At 38.9% G+C, this 24,481-nt stretch overlaps 1 protein-coding gene across 1 annotated transcript in view; it reads right to left on the bottom strand.

Annotated features, from left to right (window-relative positions):
• LOC130476872 (endoplasmic reticulum metallopeptidase 1-like) overlaps positions 1–24,481 on the bottom strand; it is a 50,444-nt gene that overhangs the window by 14,735 nt on the left and 11,228 nt on the right. Inside the window, exons 5-10 of the mRNA XM_056848877.1 lie at positions 14,277–14,423; positions 13,545–13,637; positions 10,242–10,454; positions 8,695–8,915; positions 6,886–7,060; positions 222–412 (exon numbers count right to left, since the gene is read on the bottom strand). Coding sequence (XP_056704855.1) covers positions 222–412; positions 6,886–7,060; positions 8,695–8,915; positions 10,242–10,454; positions 13,545–13,637; positions 14,277–14,423 — 1,040 coding nt within the window. The remainder of the gene's footprint in view (positions 1–221; positions 413–6,885; positions 7,061–8,694; positions 8,916–10,241; positions 10,455–13,544; positions 13,638–14,276; positions 14,424–24,481) is intronic.

The following is a 24,481-nucleotide window of genomic DNA, read 5'->3' as shown; positions in this document are numbered from 1 at the left end:
AATCAAACCGGCTTACAAACACCTTCCCCTCCCCACAACAGACATTCTGTGAGGTAGGTGGGGATGAGAGAGCTCTAAAAGAGCTGTGACTAGCCCAAGTTCACCCAGCTGGATGTGTGCCATGGTACCATTTTCTTAGATCACAAACTAGTCTGAAGGCATAACATATACAGCTCAAGAACTATTAAATTAGCTAATGTGTAATTTTTAAGCACCCTTACAAAATAGGAAGAAAGTAATATAGACGACACAACAACAAAAGAAGCCATTAATATATCAGGTGGAATTTCTGACCCACTTCGTCCCAGGATGGGAATGAACATTTCATATATAATCCAGTTGAGGTACATTAAATAGAGGTATGGAACAAACATTCCCAGAAGGTATATCAGAAGAAACTTCATTGTGGCACCTACAAGACAAGAAAAACAAGAAAAATAAATAAGCAATCTGTACTAGACTTCCCAGCAGCGTCACTTTTCTCTTTCATTGCAACACAGACAATGGCACAAACTTTAATGTACAATATGCCAAGATGAAAATATCTGCATATATTTTTGAGAGTTTATTAACCCTAAACTGTATACCTGTAAGAACAGGTATAAGAGACTTTCTCACAGAATGATTGTCATAATTCTACTAGCACCATTTTGTACTTTAAAAAGTTATTTTTTTCAAAGCTGCAGAACAGTGCTTGAACATACAGAAAAGGGATGGAACAGGACATCATATTTGGAGAGTACAATCTTAAGAACTGAGATAGCAAAGGGAAGCCCAACATTAATCTTGGGAAAGGAGAGGAGAAAGGTGACATTTCATGCTGGAGCACTCTAAATAGTCTATTTTAACTAAAAGCAGTGGCAAACAGGAATTGGCGACAAAAAGTGGTAATGCAGCAAAAAGCTCTGCATAAACATGCATGGGAAGGTCAACCCACTAGCAGCAGGTGTGGGTTTTTGGAATTAGGGTCTAGAAGGAGAAGGCTAAGAGAACCAAATTAAAAAAAAACATGTAGATTATTATAACACAAATGGAAACACAACTGGCACATGCATATATACCACTTGCAGTCACTTAGTTCTTGCTATCAACTGCCTCCACTTGAAAGCATTCAGATGGAGGTGATACCAAAGTTTAATCCATAGTGTTTGAACTTTTTGAGTCATGATGGCCATTGATAAACTTTTTAAGCTATTCAAAAAGTCAAGAAATGAATGCATGGATAACCGCCAGCATCATGTCCATCCATATGGCGTAATAGCATCTTGACTCTATACACTTACACAGTAATGCACTTGCATCTAGCTGTAGAACAGCATTGCTGCAGAGCTGGTAGCCTTTGGAAGGCTCTCCCCCCCACCAGTGTTTCTTTTTTGGGGGAAGATAATGTGCGTGTGTACATGTTTAAAAAAATACATAGGTGGAAGTCAAATGCCCTTTGTGTGAGTGGAAGGGCACCAAAGATAGCTACTGTTCACATGAAGCTGCCTTATGCTGAATTAGACCATTGGTCCATAAAAGTCATTATTTTCTATTTTGACTGGCAGCAACTTTCCGGGGTTCTCAGGCTGAGGTCTTTCACATCACCTCCTCCTTTTAACAGGAGGTGCCAGGGAATAAACCTAGGACCTTCTGCATGCCAAGCAGATGTTCTACCACTGAGCCATGGCTCCCCCCCTTCTTTATTTATTTATATGATCAACATACTGCACTGTTTTTCCCAACCTTAACTGGCTCTAGCTTGATCATATTTCAAAATAAAGAAAATACATACCAAATTTCCCCCTTCCACGAGAAGGGCACTTCTACATGTGCAAGAGGGGGAAGCCACTTCCACTGATTCCAGCCCTTCATGTCTATACCATTCCCAAAGGCCCAGCAATCCTCAAGAGTGACTTTTCAATTAAAAGTTAAAGTTACTTTTAGGTCCAAAGAAAAGTATTCCCGTAATAAAAGTACTGTTTATTACCCAGTCATAAATATTTGCCCTAGAATTTCTGTTTTAATAATAATACTTAGCATTTATTCAGTGCTCTACAAGGTTCAATGTGTTGCACAAAAGTTATCCTGTACCAAAATCTTTATAGCAACCTACTGGGCTGCGGGGTGGGGGTGGGGAGTATGCAAACTGGACCTGAGGATAAGAGAAAGAGCATGTCTATGGTCACGTAGTAAGCTTATGGAAAAAGCACCATTCTAACTGGGGACATCTTGATTGATAATTCAGTCTCTTAGCCATATGCTACATCAGCATCATCACCTGAATATATATCCCTTTCATGCACAGGAGGTGGTAGTGGTGTTTCAACATGTCATAAAGGAATGGACAATTAGGTCAATTTCTAATTTAAATAACCCTCTTTGTTTTATAGAAAAGCTCCTCATTTGCTGCAAGCACATACACTGATTTAGAAACAAGCTGATTTTTTAAAGACCTGGAAAAATTTACATCCATTTAAATTATTGATTTAATTTTTCTCTTAGATCTTCTGCCCATATTTGTTTCTCCTTTTTATTATCAATATTTCAGAAAAGAGCTTCAGATTTATTTGCATTTAACTTATATCCAGATATTTTACTGAATTTTGCAATCACTTTCCTAACCTCTAATCCAGATTTATCTGTTTGTTAGAAAAAGCGCTATATCATCTGCATATAGGCTTAATTTAAATTCCTCACCTTTAATCTTTATACCTTTAATTTGATTATTATATCTTATTGAGATCGCCAAAGGTTCTAGAGAGAGAGCATATAGGAGAGCTGACAATGGGCAGCCTTGCCTAACGCCCCACATGGTATCAAAACTTTCTGTTATTTCACCGTTAATTCTAATTTTAGCTTGACATTTGTTATACAGGATATTGATCCATTTATGGAATTTCCCCCCGAAACCAAAACTAAATATTGTTTCTTTCAAATAACAGTGTTCAACTCTATCAAATGCTTTTTCAGCATCTAAAAATAAGAGAGCTGCTTTTTCCATCGATTCTTTTTATATAATCTTGCAAGTTAAAATTTTTCCTAATATTTGATGTTAAAAATCTCTTCGGGATGAAACCTGTTTGATCAGGATTAATCGATTTGTTAATTATTTACTGAAAATGTTAAATATCTAGGAATATGGTTAAGTAAAGATAGAACTAAATGCTTAAATTTAAATTGTGGAAAAATGGCGAAAGAACTAAAAGAATATTTTCAGAAATGGCTCCCTTTGAATCTCTTCTTCTTAGGTCGAGTCAACCTAATTAAAATGATAATCCTGCCAAAAATAAATTTTATCTTTAATAACTTATTTGTAGACATAACGAAAAAAATGATTGAAGAATGGCAAAAGATTTGCAATAGATTCATCTGGCAAAATAAAAAGAATAGATTCAGAAATAATAACCTATATGAGATTAAAAACAATGGAGGGATAGGTATGCCAAACTTATTAACATATTATCAGGTGGCTAGGGTAAAGTGGTTAAAATCATGGGTAGTAAATGATCAAAAGGAATTGTATATCAAAACTGAGCAAGACTTTGTTAAATTCCCGCTAAATAGATGGCTTTAGGTTAAAAAAAACCTATAGGAAATTTTTTTACAATAATTGTATTAATACCATTCTAAAGCAATGGGATGTGCTAAGAGGGAAAATAGCCCCAGATATTTCCCCACTGTCTTCCTTTCTATGGAATATCTTTGCCGAGAACCCAGAATTCCAACTACCTCATAGAATAAAAATAGATAAACAGAATGAACATAATTATTGGATTAAAAATAGTAATTTAGAACCTTTATGTAAAATTTTGGATAAAAAAGAAATATTACATTTTTAGAATATTTACAAATAAAAAAGTATTAGAATAACCTAAAAGAAAATGATATAACCAAAATCAGAGATAAATCAGAGTTTGAGAAACTGATGCTACAAGACAAAACTCTAACTTCAAAAATATATACAATTCTATTGAAAGATAAACTAAACCTAACAACAGGATATCGAGATAAATGGAGTACTTATTTGGACAGAGCATTGAGTGACCAAGAACAGGAATACATTTTCACAAAGGGATTAGATTTTACAGTCAGTATGCAAATGAGAGAAAATCTAATAAAGATGGGTTATATACCACATGTATACCCACTTAGACTAAGTAAAATCCATAAATCAGAAAATGACAGCTGTTGGTACTGTTATAGAAAACAAGCAGATTTTATACACGTGGTAGAAATGTGAGAGAGCTATATCATTTTGGTCTGAAATAGTGAAATGCTTAGCTGTTGGAATGGAGATGGATATCCCATGTAAACCTGAGATATTTCTGTTAAATCTGGTACCTAATCTAACTAAAGACCAACTTTGTATGGGGTTATATGATAACTGCTGCTAGAACGACCTTTGCCAGACATTGGAAAAAAAAATTGACTCCAAAGAGAGGAATGGCTGGTTAAAGTTAAAGAAATATATGTTTTAATTAAGTTAACAACATATCAGAAAAATAGATACACAATAAGATTAGATGAGTTATGGTCACAAACTATAAGTAAAATAGAGAATTTTATAAATAAGGGCGAGAAAGGGGAATGGGTTGTCCTCAGTCAGGACGGAACGATGAATATGAAGACAAAGAAATAAGCTGTAGCATAGGAATCCTGTTGTTACCTTATTGTGTATATGGATATATTTAAGTCAAGAACATTGTCATTTTTTCTGCTTCTTTTAGTTGCTGTTATTGTTTATTGTAATTGTTATTGTTCTCCAATATTTTTTTTTAATTATTGATTTAATTTTTCCACTGCGCAATTTATATATTGCCTGGACAACTGTGTATGTTACCAGTTACCAATTCAAATATTCAGACTAGTCTGGACTTTCTAGCATCTAGGAGCATAATCTCAAACCTAAGGACATATTGTGTACATTCTTTCGCACCACAGAATTATATCTGCTTAGAGACACAGTACAACTGTGAAATGCATATTTTTCTGTTTCATTTCCCTATACCAGTGGTTCCCAACCTTTTTTTGACCAGGGACTACTAGGACTTTTTTGTTCAGTGCAGGGACCCCAAGGTTCAAAATAAAAATTCCGAGAATTTGAAAATAAACTTTAATCATAACTGTTAGTTAAACTTTAAACTTAGAATAATATTTGAATATATTTTTTATAATAGAGAAATTTTAATTGAAAATATTAATTTATTATGGGTTTATAACTTTGTTTCGTGGACCTTAATTTAGTTCTCGCGGACCCCTGGGGGTCCATGGACCCCTGGTTGAGAACCAGTGCCCTATACAAATGCAAGGACACTAAGCAAGATTACCTACTCCATGACTCAATGTGCACAACTTTCCAAAAGCAGGGGCCGATATTTACTGGATAGACAGTATTATTCCATGAGATAGGCATAATCCAGCTAATCAAAGCATGTCAAACACCCACTGAGTTCTACAGGAACCAAGCAAGGTTTAACACTCTTCTTTTTGAACTCTATGAAACAAAACTGTTTTAAGAAGATGGAAGGTTGTAGCTAATCCAGCTGTGAACTAAGTAAGTTTGTGGGAAAGAGTTCTACTACCTGCCCCTTCTTCTAACAACCCCACCACTACCCAAAAGTCTGCCTTTGCAAATCAGGGTACCCATAGAAACAGAGTGGTGCGCAACACAGCAAGACGAAAGCAGGATGGGTAAATCAGCACAAATCATTCCAGTATGAGCTTTTGCTCTGTTTGCGGAGCTTGGTGCAGAGAGGGACAACTTCCCTTGCCTCCTCAGGAACAGCTTTGGGGGGAAAGACACAAGGCGCTAGTAATGGGGAAAGAGGGAGATAGCCAAAATCCCTTCCGTAAACAGAATCCATTCATGGAACAACTGGATTCAACCCAGATACGTTTCTGTGCCCCACAATTCTTAGATTCAGGACCCCAATTTTTAAATGTTCAGATTTTAACACTGATTTGTATTAGAAATGTATGAGGGTCAGTTGGTGTAAACACACACAGACCCAAAATCCATTTTAAATGAAACAAACTTGATTTGTTTTTTTTTTTAAGCATGGATTTGTTTCCACCCCGATTGCAAGTATCTCATTTAAGACATGTCCAGCTGGCTGTATGAGACTGGATGTCCTGTGTCAGAATGTTCCCAACTGTCCAAAAGCAAACAGCGTCTTGGTTTGTGGTAGCCACATAAGCTCAAAGAGTTCACATCTTCCTACATGGACAGTTATGTGGATTAGAAGATTTATGGCTCAGTGACAACTAGCCCATATCTTGCTAAACTCTGGTATATATCTGGACACCATAAAGGCTCCAGAATCATTCATGCCTAAAATGATACTGGGAACCAGCATGGCATAGTGGTTAAGAGTGGAGTGACTCTCATCTGGAGAACTGGGTTCAATTCCCCACTTTTCCACATGAAGCCTGCTGGGTGATCTTGGGCCAGTCACAGTTCTCTCAGAACTCTCTCAGCCCACATGGAGGCAGGCAATGGCAAACCACCTCCAAACATCTCTTGCCTTGAAAACCCAACTGGGTCGCCAGCTGTGACTGAATGGCACTTACCACCACCACCAAAACGATATTGCTGAGGAAGGTGGGAGAGATTACCTCCCCCACACACCATAATTTCCAGCATCCCCAACCACAGAGCCCTGATTTACAGTGACACCCCAAATTGTGGATTCATGCATATTAATTCCCCTTCTGTACAGCCAAGGGCTCAGGGCAGGCTGTCAATCATATCTGGCTTTTTAAAAACATTCCCAGGATGTCATGGGAGAAAATAAATCTGCTCCTCCCTATCCTTCCAGGAGAATAACGAGCTCTTTGTTTCAACCAAGCAACTGTCCTCAGGTAAAACTGTAATTATATATCATAATAATGTACATTCATTACCTTTTTCTTTGAACTCTTTGTAAGTCATTAATTTTGTGAGTAGGGGAAATGCTACCCATATTGCACTGACAAACGCTGAGCAAAATCCTAGGTATGTAAGCAAGACCAACATAATTGACCAAAAAACAAGTGAGACATCAAAGAAAATCTCTCCAAGGAGCTGTTCATTTGTATTCTGGGAAAAGGGAAAAAAAGGAAAGGATAAGGATAAAGCCTCTCCGTTATTTTTAGTAGTCAGTGTTTCAAGCATTGTGATGGAGTAAATTAGAGTACAAGAACTGAAAAACACTTTCAAACAATGCTCATCTGTCAGGAGAATTCTGCCTCATGGTATCTTTTCTTTCCTAATGTGGTACAGAAAAACTGGGTTGTATACGATTATCTTCTTCTCACATGATTGAAATTGAGGGTCTAAACTAGAGGTTCCCAAACTTTTTGAGTCATGGAGCACTTTTCAGGAGAGAAATTTGTCACGGAGCACTAATTTTCACCTAGCACCTATATACTAAACCAAATGACAGTAGTATTTTTCTTTCCAATCTCTTCATGGAGCACAAGGAGATGTTTTGCGGAGCACCAAGTGCTCCAAGGAGCACAGATTGGTAACCTCTGGTCTAAACTACCTCATAATGCTGTTATATTATTTTTTCAGGTAAATATTTAATTAGGACTTTTTTTCAAATTAAAATTTACCACAAGACACACAACCTCTTTGGAATGCACCATGTTGCCCTGTCTTGCAGTTTCACTCATCCCACCTTCCCCCCTGGATCACCGGAACAGGCAGCACAGTTTGGAGTCCTTGGACATCTTTGACTTTGTTTAGATTATAGCCTTGAAGGAGCTTCAGGATCACTCCAAGATCCCTCTTCCCGACCCTTCATGGAGCAAACTAATTAGTTCATTACATAGCAGTAAGAAAAGTCTTGTTTGCAAAGAAAGAGCAAACCATAGGTCACCGGTTTGGATGAAAAGTCACTGACAGAGCAGAGTTACACCCTGTTAAACAATGGGGTTTAGGAGGGTGTAACTGTTTATTTGGATGTATTTGGTTAGTATTTGTATGGGAGACCACCAAGGAATACCAGGGTTGCTGTGCAGAGGAAGGCACTGGCAAACCACCTCTGTTAGTCTCTTGCTATGAAAACCCCAAAAAGGGGTCGCCATAAGTCAGCTGCGACAGCACTTTACACATACAACTCTGTTTAAGGGTTTTTCCACATTCTTAGTTTCGTGTCTAACTTCCTGTTTCTTTGTGGGGAGGGGGTTCAGTTGAGCACTGTTTTGCTCCCTCTAGTGGTCGACTTGATATAACACCACTTTATATTAAGCTCAAAAACCTGCAAATTTAAACTGCAGGTTTTTAAGCTAAGTATAAACTGATGTTATATCAAATTGATCACTAGTGGGAGCAAAACATGTGCAGTACTGAACCACCCCAAAGAAACAGGAAGTTAGACTCAATGAAACTGAGAATGCAGAAAAGCCCTACGATTGCTAGGTAAGTAACTTAGCAAATACAAATGGGAGGAGCGATTGTGAAAGCTGCCTGAACCTCCTTCAAGGGTCAATCAGCATCAAATAATAGACTGCTGTTAAGTTGGAACCAAGCCAACAGATAAGCTAAAATCCACAAATGAGCAGGGAGGAAGGAAAAAAGGGACTTGGATCCTCACTCCTCTCTAAAGCAGAACACAAACGAGCTGACAATCACTGATATTTAGGTCTGAAGTTCAGGTCACTAAACAATCAGAGAAGAAAAACATAGTAATTATTCATTTTACCATTCATTAAATATACAACACTTACTTTATAATGGAATCTCTTGACCAATGTGTGTACAAAAATTAACTTAGCCAAGGCTGCAGTTCCATACAGAAAAATGGACACGTAGAAGTGAGTATACCAAGAAAGAGAGCGTCCAATGAGAGAAATAAACACTGCCACAATAAGGATGCCAAGCAAGGAGATGAGCCAAGTCAGAACTGTAAAGACAAATGCAATGGCGAGTTCCCTCAGGTAACTAATTGCTGAAAAAGAAGGAAATATACATTAACAGGCAAATAAACAACCTCTACCTCAATGGGTCCTTCTACAATCAACGATAAGTTGTTCTGCAGTTTAACTCTCCTTAAGTTATGAACTAGCAGCTTACCTGAGAAGGACTTCAAAATTATGGTCTTCAGATTTAAGCTAATATGAAACAGGATGATGAAGTATTGATATGAAACGGACTGTTTCCAGACACCCATACCTGTTTATTCATATACCACAAGAAGTCATGATTTTTGCAAGAATGGACATTTTCAATTTTGTGTAGTAAGCAATTATGCTATTCTACACCTGTTGAAGTACTGCCTGGTTTGTGTACAAAATATTTTTTTCTACTTTACCTGATGAAATGCTGTCTGTAGTATGAAGAAAAAGTTTACTATAAGTAAAAGGTACATTTAGATACTTGTTAACAAGGATTTTCCTTTGTTATATATAACTCCTCATCTTGGTAATTTAAGCTATTTGTTTGCATTACAATCTGCATTGTAGCATAAGTGGTATATTTAGTAGCAAGAAATAAAGAATACAGTTTTTAAAAACACTGGATCTCAAACATGCTCACCTTCATATAGATTGTTCTCACAGGCCATACTACAGAGCAGAACATGCAAGAGGTTTCATGCACTCTTCTACAAGAGAGATGTACTTTGTGTATACATGGGCACTTTCCATTTCTCATTTCATACAGACAAGAAGGAGGTTTCATGCATGCCATCAGAGTCACTAAGTTATGACCTGTGGGAGGTGAACTATGACTACAGTGAGGTACTTCTACAACAAATAACCCACAGCCAGAAGTGTCAACAGCTATAAATTTGCAGCTCAAGAATGGCTCCTACCCTCTTATAATTATACAAAATATTTTTACCCCTTCCCCGTACTAACACACATGGTGCTCAAGGTGGTTTATAAACAATAAATTAGATTATTGCAAAATCAAAACAACTAAAATCAGCTACCAACGCAATAAACCAGAAGTAAGCTAGAGTATTTATTTAGCCTGGATAAAAAGAAGTTGTCACTTGAAAACTGAAACTTGGCGACTATTGGTGACCAAAGAAGCAGCCCAATAGGCATTCAATTATTTGCATCAGCATCCAGTAAAATTGGTCAAGGGAAGGCAGCTGTCATATACCAGCCAAGAGGTAGAGCTCAGGATCCCCTGCTGCATTATAGATATGCTGGGGCACAGAATCTCAACATTAACATTTTGCCTAAACATAAACAGTGTAGAAGACAAACTATAACAAAATATAATCAGACCCACTTTGTCAGAAAGCCATATATGGACCTGGACTTACCTCTCTTTCTGGGCTGTAATATTTTTTTGCCTAGATAAATAACAGACAGTGCTGTGATGACGAAGTTCAAAATGGCACCAACACGAGCTGGGTACGCCAGAATAAACACACCGAAGACATCAAAGAAGACAGTTTCCCCATGTTGATATTCATAAGATTTGCCCAGGTTATCTGATTTTGCTAAGTATTTTAGCACACCTAAGATGTTGTCTCCTTTAGAAAAATATAAATGTGCATTTAGTATTTGGCTTTCTCTTCAGCCTCACATAAAAATGTCACCAAGTACATGTTAGTATGAAATAAATCTTAATGAAAAACCACTGGGTTGTGTTGGGAATTTGAAGCTTTCCCTTGAAACAAAATACAAACATGACACAAATTAACTAGTTATAAGACGTAATTACCATTCTTACTACTATTGCAAATCAAACCCTAAAATGCTGCAACGCCCATTGCTCTCCTTAAGGATGAAGCAAATAAGGCCATGACTATATCTTCCCTGCATCTTTAAAAGCTAAATTTCAGAGGCTCAGTTCAGATTGGGTCTTGTGGGGAAGGGAAACGGGAAGGGACTTATCCCTCCACTCCCCACATATTTTGCCTGTTGAAACCACACTCCCTGTGCTTCATAGGGCATTGGTCTTCTCCTTTTTACAAGACATGGGGGACGGGGTATGTGAAATCATGCAAGGGTTAAAGGATTAAGCTGCCTTATTTCTCTTGCAGCCCCACACAGATTTGGACGCCACACAACTTTAAGTTACCTTTTAAAGATGCTAGAAAACCGGCTGTGATCGTCATTTCATTTATTATCAAGTTATAGATAAAGAAAATTAATGCATACAGGAAAATTAATACTGTCTACTTATCTCAGTTTCAGTGGCAAAAACCATAAAAAGATAACAGATTGGATTCTTAACAGTGATACTCAAAAGTGTGGGAGGTGTGAGATATATAAACTGTCACAAGTGATTAAAACATGTTAGCCACCATCTATATTATGAGCTGAACAAGAGGCCAATTCATTTGACTTTATTAGCTACAAGATTTGGATTTTCTTCCAGATTATTTCGTTTCTTTTAACATGCATAAAGCTGCTTTATACCAGACTTGGTCTTTCATATTCAGTATAGTCTCCCCTGGCAGCCGCTACCCAGGATCTCAGGTAGAGGTCCTTCATGCCACCTTCTACCTCATCCTGTTAGCTGGAAATGCTTGGGACTCAACCTGTGACCTCATGCATACAAACGAGACTCTTTACCACTGAGCAACGGTCCCATCCCTAAACAGAAGGCAGAGGCCAGACTAGAACCCACACCTCAGACACTCATGAACAGCTCCTCTAACGACACACCGAACAACTTTGTTGTTATTATAGAATCATAGAATTGGAAGGGGCCATATATGCCATCTAGTCCAACCCCTTCATCAATGCAGGATCAGCCTAAAGCAGCCCTGACAAGTGTTTGTCCAACCACTGCTTGAAAACCGCCAGTGAGGGGTAGCTCACCACCTCCCTAGGCAGTCAATTCCATTCCTGAATTACTCTTACTGTAAACATTTTCGCTAATATCCAGCCAGTGCTTTTTCACCCATAATTTAAACCCATTATTACGAGTCCTATCCTCTGCTGCCAACATGAACCGCTCCCGGCCCTCCTCTAAATGACAACCTTTCAAATACTTAGAGAACAATCATGTCTCCCCTCAATCTCCTCAGGACTGAATATTCCCAAGTCCCTCAGCCTTCTCTCATACGGCTTGGTCTCCAGGCCCCAATCCTCATCGCTCTCCTCTGCCCCTGCTCCATACTGTCCATATCCTTTTTGAAGTGAGGCCTCCAGAACAGCACAGTACTCCAGGTGCAGTGTTCAGCGGGGATATGACATCTTGCAATTTGGATGTTGTGCCTCTGTTGATATACCCCAGACAACATTAGCCTTTTTGCCACTGCATCACACTGATTTCTCATATTTAGCTTACAGACCACCCATACCCCAAGATCTTGTTCACACACACTGCTGCACTGAAGTGTTTTCCCCATCCAGTATGCATGCTTCTCATTTTTTGTTACCCAGATGTAGATCTCTGTACTTATCCTTGTTGAATTGCATTTTGTTCACAACTGCCCACTTTTCCAGTGCATTCAAATCTTGTTGAATTATCTAACTTCTGGGGTTTTTGCTGCTCCTCCCAATTTGGTGTCATCTGCAAATTGAATGAGTAGTCCCTCCAACCCCTCATCCAGATAGTTTATAAAAATGTTGAAAAGCACCGGACCCAGAACTGAGCCCTGAGGCACCCCACTGGAGACCTCTCCCCCATCAGATTAAATGCCAGTGACAACTATTCTTTGGGTGCAGTTCTCCAACCAGTTTCCTATCCACCTAACAATCCTATAATCCAGTCCACAGTCCTCCAGTTTACCCATCAGAACATCATGGGGAACCCTGTCAAAAGCTTTACTGAAATACAGGTAAACAATGTCGATGGCATTCCCACAATCCAGTAAGCTCATTTGATCAAAGAAGGAAACTAGGTTGGTTTGGCAGGTACTATTGGAGACAAATCCATGGTGACTTCCCTGGATCACCAAGTTGTCCTTCAGATGCTCTCAGATTGATCCTTTAAAATCTATTCCGGTATTTTCCCTGGGACTGACATGGGCCATCCTTCCTCCCTTTTTTGAGGATTGGGATAACATTTTCCCTCCTCCAGTCTTGTGGCACATTTCCTGTCCTCCAAGGGGTCTCGAAGATGATGGACAAAGGCTCTGCAAGCTTTCTACAAAGTTGTTGGAGCACTCTCGGGTGCACACCATCTGGCTCAGGGGATTTGTACTCATCCGATGCAGCCAGGTGCCTCTCAATAAACTCTTTGTTCTTGCCAACCAGCAGCCCAGACACAGTGCCTTGCCTACTACCGACTCTAGATGAGCCTGTTCTCTTCTTCAGAGAAAAAGCTGAGGCAAAATAGGCATTGAACCTTTCTGTTTTCTCTCTGTCCTCTGTCAAGAGTTTCTCCATTTTCACCCAATAGTGTGCCTATCGCCTCTTTTACCTTGTGTTTGCTCCTCATATACCTGAAGAAGCTTGGCCTCTGATGGCTGACCTACAGTGCCTAGCAACCCACAGATACTCTTCTTTAGAGGTATGTCCTTTTCTTGAACATTTCGTTTTTCTCTCTTAGCTCATCATGGAGTTCTCTATTAAGACAGTGCATATGGTTCTGAGCTATCATAGTAGCCAACATGGAAACTAATATTTGAGGCTTGCAATAAATCTGAGAAACCTTACATACCAACCTGCTCTCTGAATAGAATCTGTCAGAATTCGGTCTGCTGTGTCATACTTTGTATGATAGATGTAGCCATTTTCAATAAAAGCCAGGTCTATTCCTATCAATACAATTAAGTTATAATCAACATTTCTAATAAAATAGTCAAGACATTTACAGTATCAAATCACTTTTAAGTTATGCTAACAGAACATTTTTATGCAACTTACCACTTAAAAGAGAAGATTTAGTATTAAAATCTGTATTTGTTTAGGACCCCAGTTTGCGGGAAGGAAACAAATTCTCCTTTGCTCAGTCACCTGCATTCAGGCATCATAGCAAACTAGACTTTGACTAAAGATTTCTAAAACCAAAAACCATGAAAAATGCACCATGCATGAAAGAAGGGGGGGAGAGAAAGGAGCATGAGTATGACGACGAGCCAAGTTCATATTCATCACAGGCAGAAATCTGTCATGATGCCAAATGCAAACTTAGCAGTGCGTATAGTCTGTCAGAGTGCCAGACTAGATCTAGAAGCCAGATTCAATCCTGTTCTGTCCATGGAAGTTTGCTGGGTGAACTTGGGCCGGTCTCAGCATAGCCTACTTCACAGGGTTATTGTTAGGATAAAATGGAGGAGGACAGAGTGACGTAAGCCACTTTGGGTCCCCATTGGGAAGAAAGGTGGAATATAAATGAAATAAATAAATAAATAGTAAGCTAGTAATGGTCCTACTAACATTGCCCAACAACATACCTGGAATATGACCAAAGTCCCTGTAAATACGGAAGTCTGTATCTGCTGGGATAATGCCACTTTGAAACACTTCTTGAGCTACAACACATGCAAAAGGATGTTTTGCAGCAGAGATATATGCTTGCACCAGCCAAGCATTTTCAGGTCCTGTAATCATTAGAAAACAATAATAAACTTACCATTTGTTCAATTATAATTATTATATTATTTAGTTTGTAGGCTGCTCAACCTAAAAGTCTCAGAGAACAGAAGTAATATTCAGTGAGAAAATCCACTAGCAATCTTAGTGTTTTTAGTTCCAATACAGCTGAACTAGCTAAGATATCCTTGAAATTTGGATTAAAGTAGACAATGCAAATCTGAGATACATACCAATGAAATGTAGAAGATATGACAAAGCAGCATTATAAAGTATGCAATGTGGGAAGGTTAATTTTGAATATCTGCTTATTCCTTCCATTTTCCCCCAGAACATTTTAACGTTTATGTCTGAAAAAGCTAAATTCTTGCAAAAAGAATGCAAGATTCAAGGATGCCAGGGACATCAATCAGTTAAGGACCCAAGATGTATTAATCTTACACAAAGCAGCATGAATGAAGAACAAGCAGTTTCTCAGTCTTCCAATTTCCCCAATGACATCAGTGTACACTAGAGAACCAAGATCTCTGTGATTGGAAGGCCAGGTTCAGCTATTATGAGAGAACGTGGGAACCCACAGACTTGTAGGAGGCATCTCATTTCCCCCTCCCCAACTATTTCATCTTTCCCTTTCCTGAAAGCCCCCATAGCCTCTCCCCTTTCCTGCTTCCTTCTCTCCTCCTAGGGTTGCCAACCTCCAGGTGGGGGCTGGAAATCTCCTGGAATCAGATCTTCCAGCTACAGCAATCAGTCCCCCCTTAGGGTTGCCAGCCTCCAGGTTGGGAAAATGCTGGAGATTTGGGGGTGCAGCCTTGGGAGGTGAGGTTTGAGGAGGGAAGAGACCTCAGCGGGGTATAATGCCATACACTCCACCTTCCAAAGCAGCCATTTTCTCCAGGGGAACTGATCTCTATCATCTCAAGAGCAGTTGTAATTCTGGGAAATCTCCAGCCCCCACCTGAGGTTGGCAACCCTAGTTCCCCTGGAAGTAATGGCTGCTTTGGGAGGTGGAATCAATGGCCCTGTACCCTTTTGAGGTCCCTCACCTTCTCAAACCCTACCCTTCCCAGGCTCTAACCCCCAAATCTCCAGGTATTTCCTAACCTGGAGTTGGCAACTCTATCTCCTTTCCACCTGCCCCTCTGTCTTCAGCTTTCCCTCTTCCTCCCCCCCCCCCAACAGCCTCTAACTTGGAAAACTGTGGCCCAGTTGTGTGGTGCTGGCTACTGGGCCAGGCCCATATGCATGGTAAGGAACTCTCAAAGACTTGTTGGGGGTACCTCACTTTATCTGCATCCCCCTCCCCACACTATTTCCTCTTTCTGCCCTCCTGGCAATCCCCATGTCCTCTAACCTTTCTTTGCCCCCATCTCTCTTCAAACGTTCACCAACTTACCTGCTATCTGCCTCCTATCTTCAGCTATATTTATTATTTATTAACTTCCTGTATACCCCGCCTTTCTCCACAGTGGGGACCAAAGCAAATAACATTATTCTCCTTTCTCCCTTTTATCCACACAACATCCCTGTGAGGTGGGTTCAGCTGAAAGTATGTGACTGGTCCAAAGTTTTCCAGTGAGCTTCCACAGCAAGATGAAGATTCAACCTTGGGTCTCCCAGACCTTTCTGAAGCTCTGGCTTTCATAGGGTGGCTGCTGTTGATCAGTAGCAAGCAGCCAGGCCTAGTTGAGTCATGAAAGCCGGGTGGTTTCAAGTCACCTAGAGGCTGCTTCCAGGCCTAGGGCTGCCAACCTCAAGGTGGAACCTGGAAATCCCCCAGAGTTACAAATGTACTCGAGACAACAGCGGTCTGCCTCCCTGGAGAAAATGAATACTGAGGTTGGACTCTATGGCATTATATTCAGCGGAGGCTTCTCCCCTCCCTAAACCCTGCCCTCCTCAGACTGTACCACAATATCTCCAGGAATTTCCCAACCTGAAGCTGGCAACCCTAGCCAGGCCAGGCCCCAATGAGTTCTCCCTCAAAGGTCAAAACAGGCCTGGAAAGGGTTCTGCCTCTCCACCTTCTACTGACAGAACCAAACCTTGGAACCTTGTGGTTGTCTAGCAACAACCACTGAGGGAATCTGTTGCTGAAAGCTACAGGCACTCCTTTTATCATTTTCAGGTTTAAAAAAATGCTTTTTTAGATTTCATATTTTTTCTGTAAGCCTGGGGCCCTTTTCAGGTTTGTAGAAAGATCTGCCTTGCCTGTTCACAGCTCTAGTCACCAGTTTTAAGTATCCTCAGATTTGGCTGACTTGGGTATTAGTATATAGATAGATTCGGGTTATTCCTGTAACCATTACAAATGTGAAATGTTTTCAGAGCACAAGCATTTGCATAGCAGTGACAGAATGATACTCTGAGTTTAAGAGCCAATGTTCTCCCATAGCAGACTCTAGGAAAATCAGCATACAGCAAATATGTTTTCTGTCACTCTCACCATCTGATATTGCTTCAACTTTATAGCTAAAATAAATCATGCGACAAAGCAAAGCAATTACAGGTTTTTCAGTTCTATTTTTCATAGTACTTCTAAAGAACAGCACCATTTGGACAGAAAGGGAACCCATATCTTTGTCTGACCCATATCTTGCACAGTGTACTGGGAACTGGGGGGGGGGGAACAGACTTGAAGCATAATCCATTAGGATGGTTCCCTGCATAAGTTCTACAAAAATTAATCAAATCTGCACAAGAGCAGTGCTGTGTTTTAGCAATAAGGCTCATGCAGCCAAACTCCTGGTAGACTGCTCTTGAATCTTTTTCCACTTCATTACCCATTCCTTCTCTCTCCTAAATACTTGTACATTCCATTCTCAGTATGTGTTCAAGCAGAGAAATTTTTTATTATAAGATTTTGAAACTGTCTCAGGAGAACAATATCAGGAGGTTTCTCCAATATTTTCCTTTATCTATTTTAAAAAGAGGAAACTAATCAGGAACACAAAACAATGCTTAATTTCAGCGGAAATTATTCCATCCAATGTATTTTCATTCAAAACTTTCACTTAAAAACAAATACTAACATCTGTGTTTATATAGGCCCTTCTCACAAAGGATTACAGAAAAAGAAACTCACGAGGCCATTTATGCATAGCTGTTTCTTTGCGGTGACCCTGCCAACTTCTTTGGCCCTTTGCTTGATTATGCTTGCATTTTCCGACTGTCAGAGGTAGGCTCTCTCCCCGCACATTTCCATGTGTTTTCTGGATGCTGGCTAAACACAAACCCAGAAAACGCGAAAAGCACAGGGAAGCGCGCAGGAAGAGGGAGGCGACCTCTGATGGTCGGAAAATGCAAGCATAATGAAAGCAAAGCCCCGAAGTAGTCAGCGGGATGACCATGAGGAAACAGCCATACATAAATGGCCTAAAATTTTAGGCAGGAGCTACACTTTAGCTGAAATACATAACTGCCATCAAAAACAGCAATCATGTGCCTCTCCCTCTTCTCTGTTTTCTACATTTCTCCTCCCCTGCCAGCAGCCTGCCTATGCTGCAAAGCAGGTCAAAAACACACACACTGTTGGTCTATTTTAGGGTCCATTACTCCATTCAAGTCACCTATGATCAAAATTTCTTCAAAGACCAAGTGGCTATTCATCAAGGAGAAATTTTGATCATAGGTGACTTGAATGGAGTAATGGACCCTAAAATAGACAAATCGTCTCAATTTAAAGGGAGCAAACTGCCCAAGATAGTATTTTAGCTTATGGAAGACTGGGGTATATCGGATGCTTGGCGATTCAAACATCCTAAAGACAGAGACTATACTTTCTTCTCCAACAGACATAACTCTTATTCCAGAATTGATATAGGTCTCATATCTAAGACTTTATTGAATTATATTGAAGCAGTTTCTATTTTACCTTCAACATAAGCAGATCACAATCCTTTGAAATTAAAGTTTTGGAGTGAAAGAAAAGGGCTAAGAAGATGGCGCATGAATGACACCATATTGTTAAGAAAAGATATAACCAAGCAATGCCAAGAAGAAATCAAATAATTTTTTGTTCGAAACTCGACACTCAAAGTGGAAGTGAATTCAGTGTGGGATGCAAGCAAAGCCTATGTGAGAGGAAGATTGATAGCTATATCGTTAAAATAAAAAAGATCAAAAGCAACAATTAGATCACTTATAACTGCAGCAACTAGAGGAAGAACATAAGAAATCAGGTAAAAAAAATAATGGCAAAGATTCAAGAGATAAAACATAAAATTGGTGGAATTGAAGCTGAGGAAATGCAGATGAAACTAAAATTTGCTAACCAAAAATATTTTGAACAGTAAACAAACCCGGAAGATTGCTATCAAATATATTAAAGAAAGAATCAGAGAAAAGAAGGATCCTGGCAGTTCAAAAAAATTGCCAAATGACGAACAAAGAAGATGACATCCAAGACGTTTTTATGAACTACTATAAAAATTTGTATCAAAAAAGTGACACTGAACAAATTGGTTTAGACAAGTATATAATCAGCATGTCTGAATAAGTTTTCTGATGAAGATTGAAATTCACTAAATCAGAACATAACTATCCAAGAGATTTCAGATGCTATTCGAAGGCTGAAACCAGATAAAGCACCAGGCCCAGACGGACTCTCAGCTAACTATTATAAATTGATGCAACACATTCTGACTCCACACCTATAGAAAACCTTTAATAAAGTGTTACAGGAGGGCAAACTACCTGACTCATGGAAAGAAGCACACATTTCACTAATTACAAAAGAGAGTATTACTCTCCAAGAGCTTATAGACTAATTTCTTTATTAAATGTGGATTATAAATTATTGGCTGCGATATTGACTGAAGGACTGAAGAGACATATCTCGAACATAATGCATCCGGACCAAACAGGATTCATGCCCAAAAGACAATTGAAGGACAATGTAAGAGTAGTTTTGGCAGCCATTCACCATATTAAAACCAACAAAAAGAAAGCTGCAATGTTGTTCTTAGATGCAGAGAAGGCATTTGACAATGTGTCATGGACTTTTCTTAAGAACACGATGAAGCAGTTGAACTGCGGAGAACAGTTTATGAACGCAGTGGACGCAATCTACTCTTCACAAAAAGACAAGACTGTTAATTAATGGAATGTTGACTGCACAATTTGACAGCGAAAAAGGCACTAGACAAGGCTGTCCCCTGTCACCTCTATTTAATTTGGCAATGGAAGCATTGGCAAGTAAAATAAGAATGAATCCAGAAATTCAAGGAATAAAATCTCAATATCAGGAATATAAAATTAGAAGCTACACAGATGATGTAGTATTAATCTGCCAACAACCCAAAAAGTTGACGGAGACTCCAACACAATTTTTCCATTGTAAATCTTTTTGTAAAAATATCTTCCCCTCTTGTGTGCCCTTTCAAAGGGTGACAAAACAATAATTCCTCATGTATGCTTCCTTCATAAACATATATTACATAAAGTAACAACTGTGCCATGTTGGAACTGTCAGTTGTCTCATCTAACTGAATTGCAAACTTTGGACTGCCCTTAAGCCTAGTAATAAACTGCTGGAATTGGTCATTACTAATTTCAGAAATTCTTTTGGAAACAGTATCATTCAATAAAGGAATTTTATGAAGTTCATCCCCATACTTTTCCCCATGAACTATTTCTGACATTTTAATAGCAGTAGGTAACAAGATCTTCTCCTATCGCGTAGGGCTTTTTAGTTTTTGCAATTAAATAAGAAGTTTCATAAGAAGCAAGTAATTACTTTTCATTTACTGTTATTTGTCAGATATTTTCAAAAAACTCAATGATTTAAACATGTTGCTTCAAGGAAGAAATTGTAACATATTTATGTTAAAAGATAAAATTGAAAGTTTTACTAAAGAAGTTAACATATGAAAGAATAGGGTGGAGAACGGTTCTTTAGAAATGTTTACAGCTACAGATGATTTTATAATTGAAAATAACCTTCCCAAAGATTTAATTGTAAGAGTTATAATTGATAACTGAAGTGTCTGGAGACACATTTTCAGAAATACCTCCCTTCAAATTTTGATTCTAAAAAACTAAATTGGGTTCATAAACCCTACTCAGTTGAAATCAAAAACTTCAATCATCTGCCATTAAAAGCTCAAGAAGAACTTGCTGAGTTATCAAGCGACACAGGTTTAAAACTTGAGTTTCTGAAAAAATAGTTAAATGAATTTTGGCTTGGGATTAGGACAGAATTTCCAACAATTTCTGAAATGGCCTTAAACACACTTCTGCCATTTTGTACTACGTATTTATGTGAAGCAGCGTTCTCAGCATTGACGATTGTAAAATCAAAATATAGATCAACTCTGAAAAACTTTGAAGATGCTCTACATCCTGCAGAATCAAATATTCAGCCAAGATTTAATTCTTTATGTAAAAATAAACAAGCACATCCATCTCATTAGTATGCAAATTTGCTGACATTCTTGCTTTAGTCTGTAATAAATGGTAAAATTATATGTATACCAAAGAATTGTTTTAAAATAAATTTTTTATGGTTTATCATCAGTAAATGTTTGATTTGTATACCCATTTTATATACCTATATACCCGGGGTCCCCTAAAAATTTCTCGGGCAAAAAGGGATCACGAGTGGAAAAAGTTTAAGAAGCTCTGGTCTATTGTACTAGCCCTAAACATTGATAAGAGAAAGTGCCCCCAGTACTATCCAGGGTTGTACCATGTAGAACATGTAAGTTAGTCTGGGAGGGCAGTTCCAAAAATTTAAGCCCAAACGTATTAATTACCCTATCCTTAGATGTTTGTTCTAATAAAGTAGCATGGGTAGCAACTTGCACCTTGATGTTAGCTCTTGCATCAATAACACCCGAACCTATTCTCGCATTAAAGTCACCTCCTAGGATCAGTTGGGAGTTAGGGTATTGAAAAAGGAGAGAATCCATAATATCAGCCAGTACATTCCACAAAGTCACTGATTCTTGGGACCTAGAACATTTAGGTGGCATATATAAATTTATACATAAGAGGTTACCAAAATGAAAACTTTTCACCAATAAAATCTGAAAATTGTTACAAGGGTTATTATCTAAAACTTGTACTTCAACATTCAAGTCTACTGTTATAAGAGTTGTCAAACCTCCACTGCCCCGTCCTTTTAAGTGGGTTTTAGTTGCGGGCACAGAAAAGGGCCTGTAACCCTGAATATCAGGGAAGTCATGCTCCAAAGACCAGGTTTCCTGTAAGAACAAGGTATTGTGCTCTTGCAAGAAAGTTAAAAAATTTGAATCATGGAGTTTATTCCTCCAACCCCCAATGTTCCAAGACAGGAGCTTTAATTGTCAGACCGCTATTGAGATCTTATTTAAGTCACCCTTCACATCCAGGAAAATGCAGCCATTTTTAGGTGGGACTGGAGACTCAATTCGATCCTCCTTGATATTCTTTAGGTTGTTATGGTCCAAATTAGATTCAACCTCCATCTGGTGGGAATTACAGCAGCTATCATCTCTCTCTCTAAAGTTTACTACCTCTGGAACCAGGGTCAGTCTAGTCCAGTCTATTAGTGATCTTTGTTCTGTGGGAGGGAGACCTAAGAAAGAGTTTAAAAGTTCTTCTTCTATTGAGTTTTCTAGTGAGGAATCTTCTAGGTCCAAGATATGTTAGTTAGGTAGATCAATCCACTGTATCAGGTCTTGTTGCTGGTCTTCAGGCAGGTGTCCCACCAGCGCTGTATCAGCATCCTTTGATGGTTTCAAGCATTTAGAGTTTTGGGAGTTTAGCAACAGAGGTGATAAAAACACGTGCTGGAAATATCCCCTTATGGGGTAAAAATGATTTCTAGCAAAGTAGCAATCCTAGGGCTATCAAAAGTGAGTAAAATTATTTGTGCCTGATTCGAGTTGTGAAGTGATTCTATCGATTTTAGATCAATTGAGGGTAAACTCATACCAAATAAAGCTCTTAAGTGATGACTAGCTGGTCGTTTAGATTTCCATGAGGGCCTCTGTAACCACAAACAATTATGCACACCTTGCATGGCTGCAGCATAAGGTGGTATTGTGGTCTTCCTTCCCTGACTGCTTCTGCGAAATGCCCTTTGCTCTCTTTTCTATGTTAGTAGACTGTTTATATACAGCCTTTCCATTATCACTAGCGCTGGGACTGAGTTATTTCAATAATTACTGGCTCAGTTGATCCATTTTAGTCTCTAAATGGTTTATTCTTTCAAAAATAAGGTCAACTGTTTTAGCAGTCAGGTGGGAGAACTTCTTTAATGTACTAATAGCAGAACTGTCTTCCTTAGCTTCCTTGGCTTCTTCTTCTTGCAACTGAGTAATTAAATCGCCCCATTCATCAGGACCTTGATTTTCAGATTTTCATAATTAGCCAGCAGAGCAAATCGATTTGAGGTTGAAACAGCACACTCAGTGGTGCCTTTTAGTGTGAAAAAATCCTCCATTTTGGTCTGTTTGCTTGCTGGAGAGGGAGTTAGTCCCTCTGCATCACATGCTTCTTTGTAAGCCCCCATTGCTAAGAAGATCTAGCTAGCTAGTTCTGTCTTCGCAATTCTCCTTTGGGGGAGAAAAAAAAGGGAGGGAAACATAAAATAAAATTCTGCAAGTTGGGTTGGGCTGACTGGCCCTCAGGGACGTTAAAAAGATGTTAAAAGTGTGTTACACAGCGTGGCAAAACAGCAACAAGCACGTTAATTTGCAGTAGTTTACAGTTTGCAGTGAATTCCTTCAACAAAAAGCAGCTAGTAGAAGTCTCTCTCAATATATTCCATAAAATCTCCTTGTCATAATAAAATTCCATTTAAAAAACTCCTTGTCAGTAATGAAATTTGTAGCAATAGTCCAATCTCCACTCTGAATGGGCACGCAGTCTAATTAAAGATTATCTCTTACAAGGCTGAAGAAATTAGCTCCGTGTTATAACGATGCTATAATGAGACGTCTCCGACCTAGCATTACTCAGCAACCAAGGCAGTGAGGATGAAACCCAAACAACAAATGCACGGATGCTGTTATGAGTTCTGAACAGCCAAGAGTTGGTCTGACAGCTTTACAAGAGGAGTTAATAAGAATTAAAAGCAAAGTCACGGGAGAGCCTCAGAGCAATGCTGCTGATCCGTCCGCCATCTTGGGAGCCACCAGTAGGTAATACTAAACAAGACAGAAGACAAGGGAAGATACACAGACAGCTACTGTTTTTGGCAGCAGCTTTATCTTTTCCATAAAACTATTAATTGCACAGTTACCCACAAATGAAAAAGAGGAACCAACAAACTCAGGTATGTTTCACAAAATAGCTGATGTAACACTGAAATAGTTGATGCAATAGTTGAAGTAACATTTTCTTCAGTTTGCGTAAGAGAGCAAACTGTATAGTTCTGTTGCAGCAACAGGCTCTCTGAAAGTCTACCTCTGAGCTCTTGGAGTCTCTGAAATACTTATTTCACCAACACAGATATGGATTATGATGTAAAAAGCCATTTATGCATATGAAAAGGAACCCTGTGCACAGCCAGATCTTTCCTTGCCGTTTTCACTGTTACTGCTCACTTGTTCAACATGGCAGTAACTGTTGCCCTTTTGAGGCATTTACAGTGATATTTATGCAGGTTTGCTAAGACGTCACTGTACTAAATTGGACTTACTCACAGGCAACTGTATATAGGATTGCAATGATGTACTCATCTGCAGGGGAAACAGTGGCTGTGAACAAGATAGAAACTAACATTTCAGCTGAACACACAATTTTCTTTCACGTACTGATCCTATATGTTGGCTGTGAAGGATGATATCATGGAGAATCTGGTGAAGTCGAAGGCAGTGCCACCCTCTCATGATACTCTCAAAATGGCAGATTAGTATTGTACAAAAGCAGTGACACTAAGTATGACAACAAGCTGATATAAATTTCCAAGCTGAGATAAACTTGGAAAGCCTGTTTATATCAGCTTATGGAAGTTTATTTGACTTTTTTCATCTCATAAATATTTGGTTCAGGTACATCACATTTTCATCCAGGGTTGTCCAATGAATTTAAATGCTGTTTCAGTTTTAAAAACATATTTTAAAAAAATTCATCTGGA

This window comes from Euleptes europaea, chromosome 4 (genome assembly GCF_029931775.1).
Source record: "Euleptes europaea isolate rEulEur1 chromosome 4, rEulEur1.hap1, whole genome shotgun sequence".
Lineage (NCBI taxonomy): Eukaryota > Metazoa > Chordata > Lepidosauria > Squamata > Sphaerodactylidae > Euleptes > Euleptes europaea.
The sequence above is the reverse complement of the archived record's forward strand: the minus strand, read 5'-3'. Positions and strand labels throughout refer to the sequence as shown.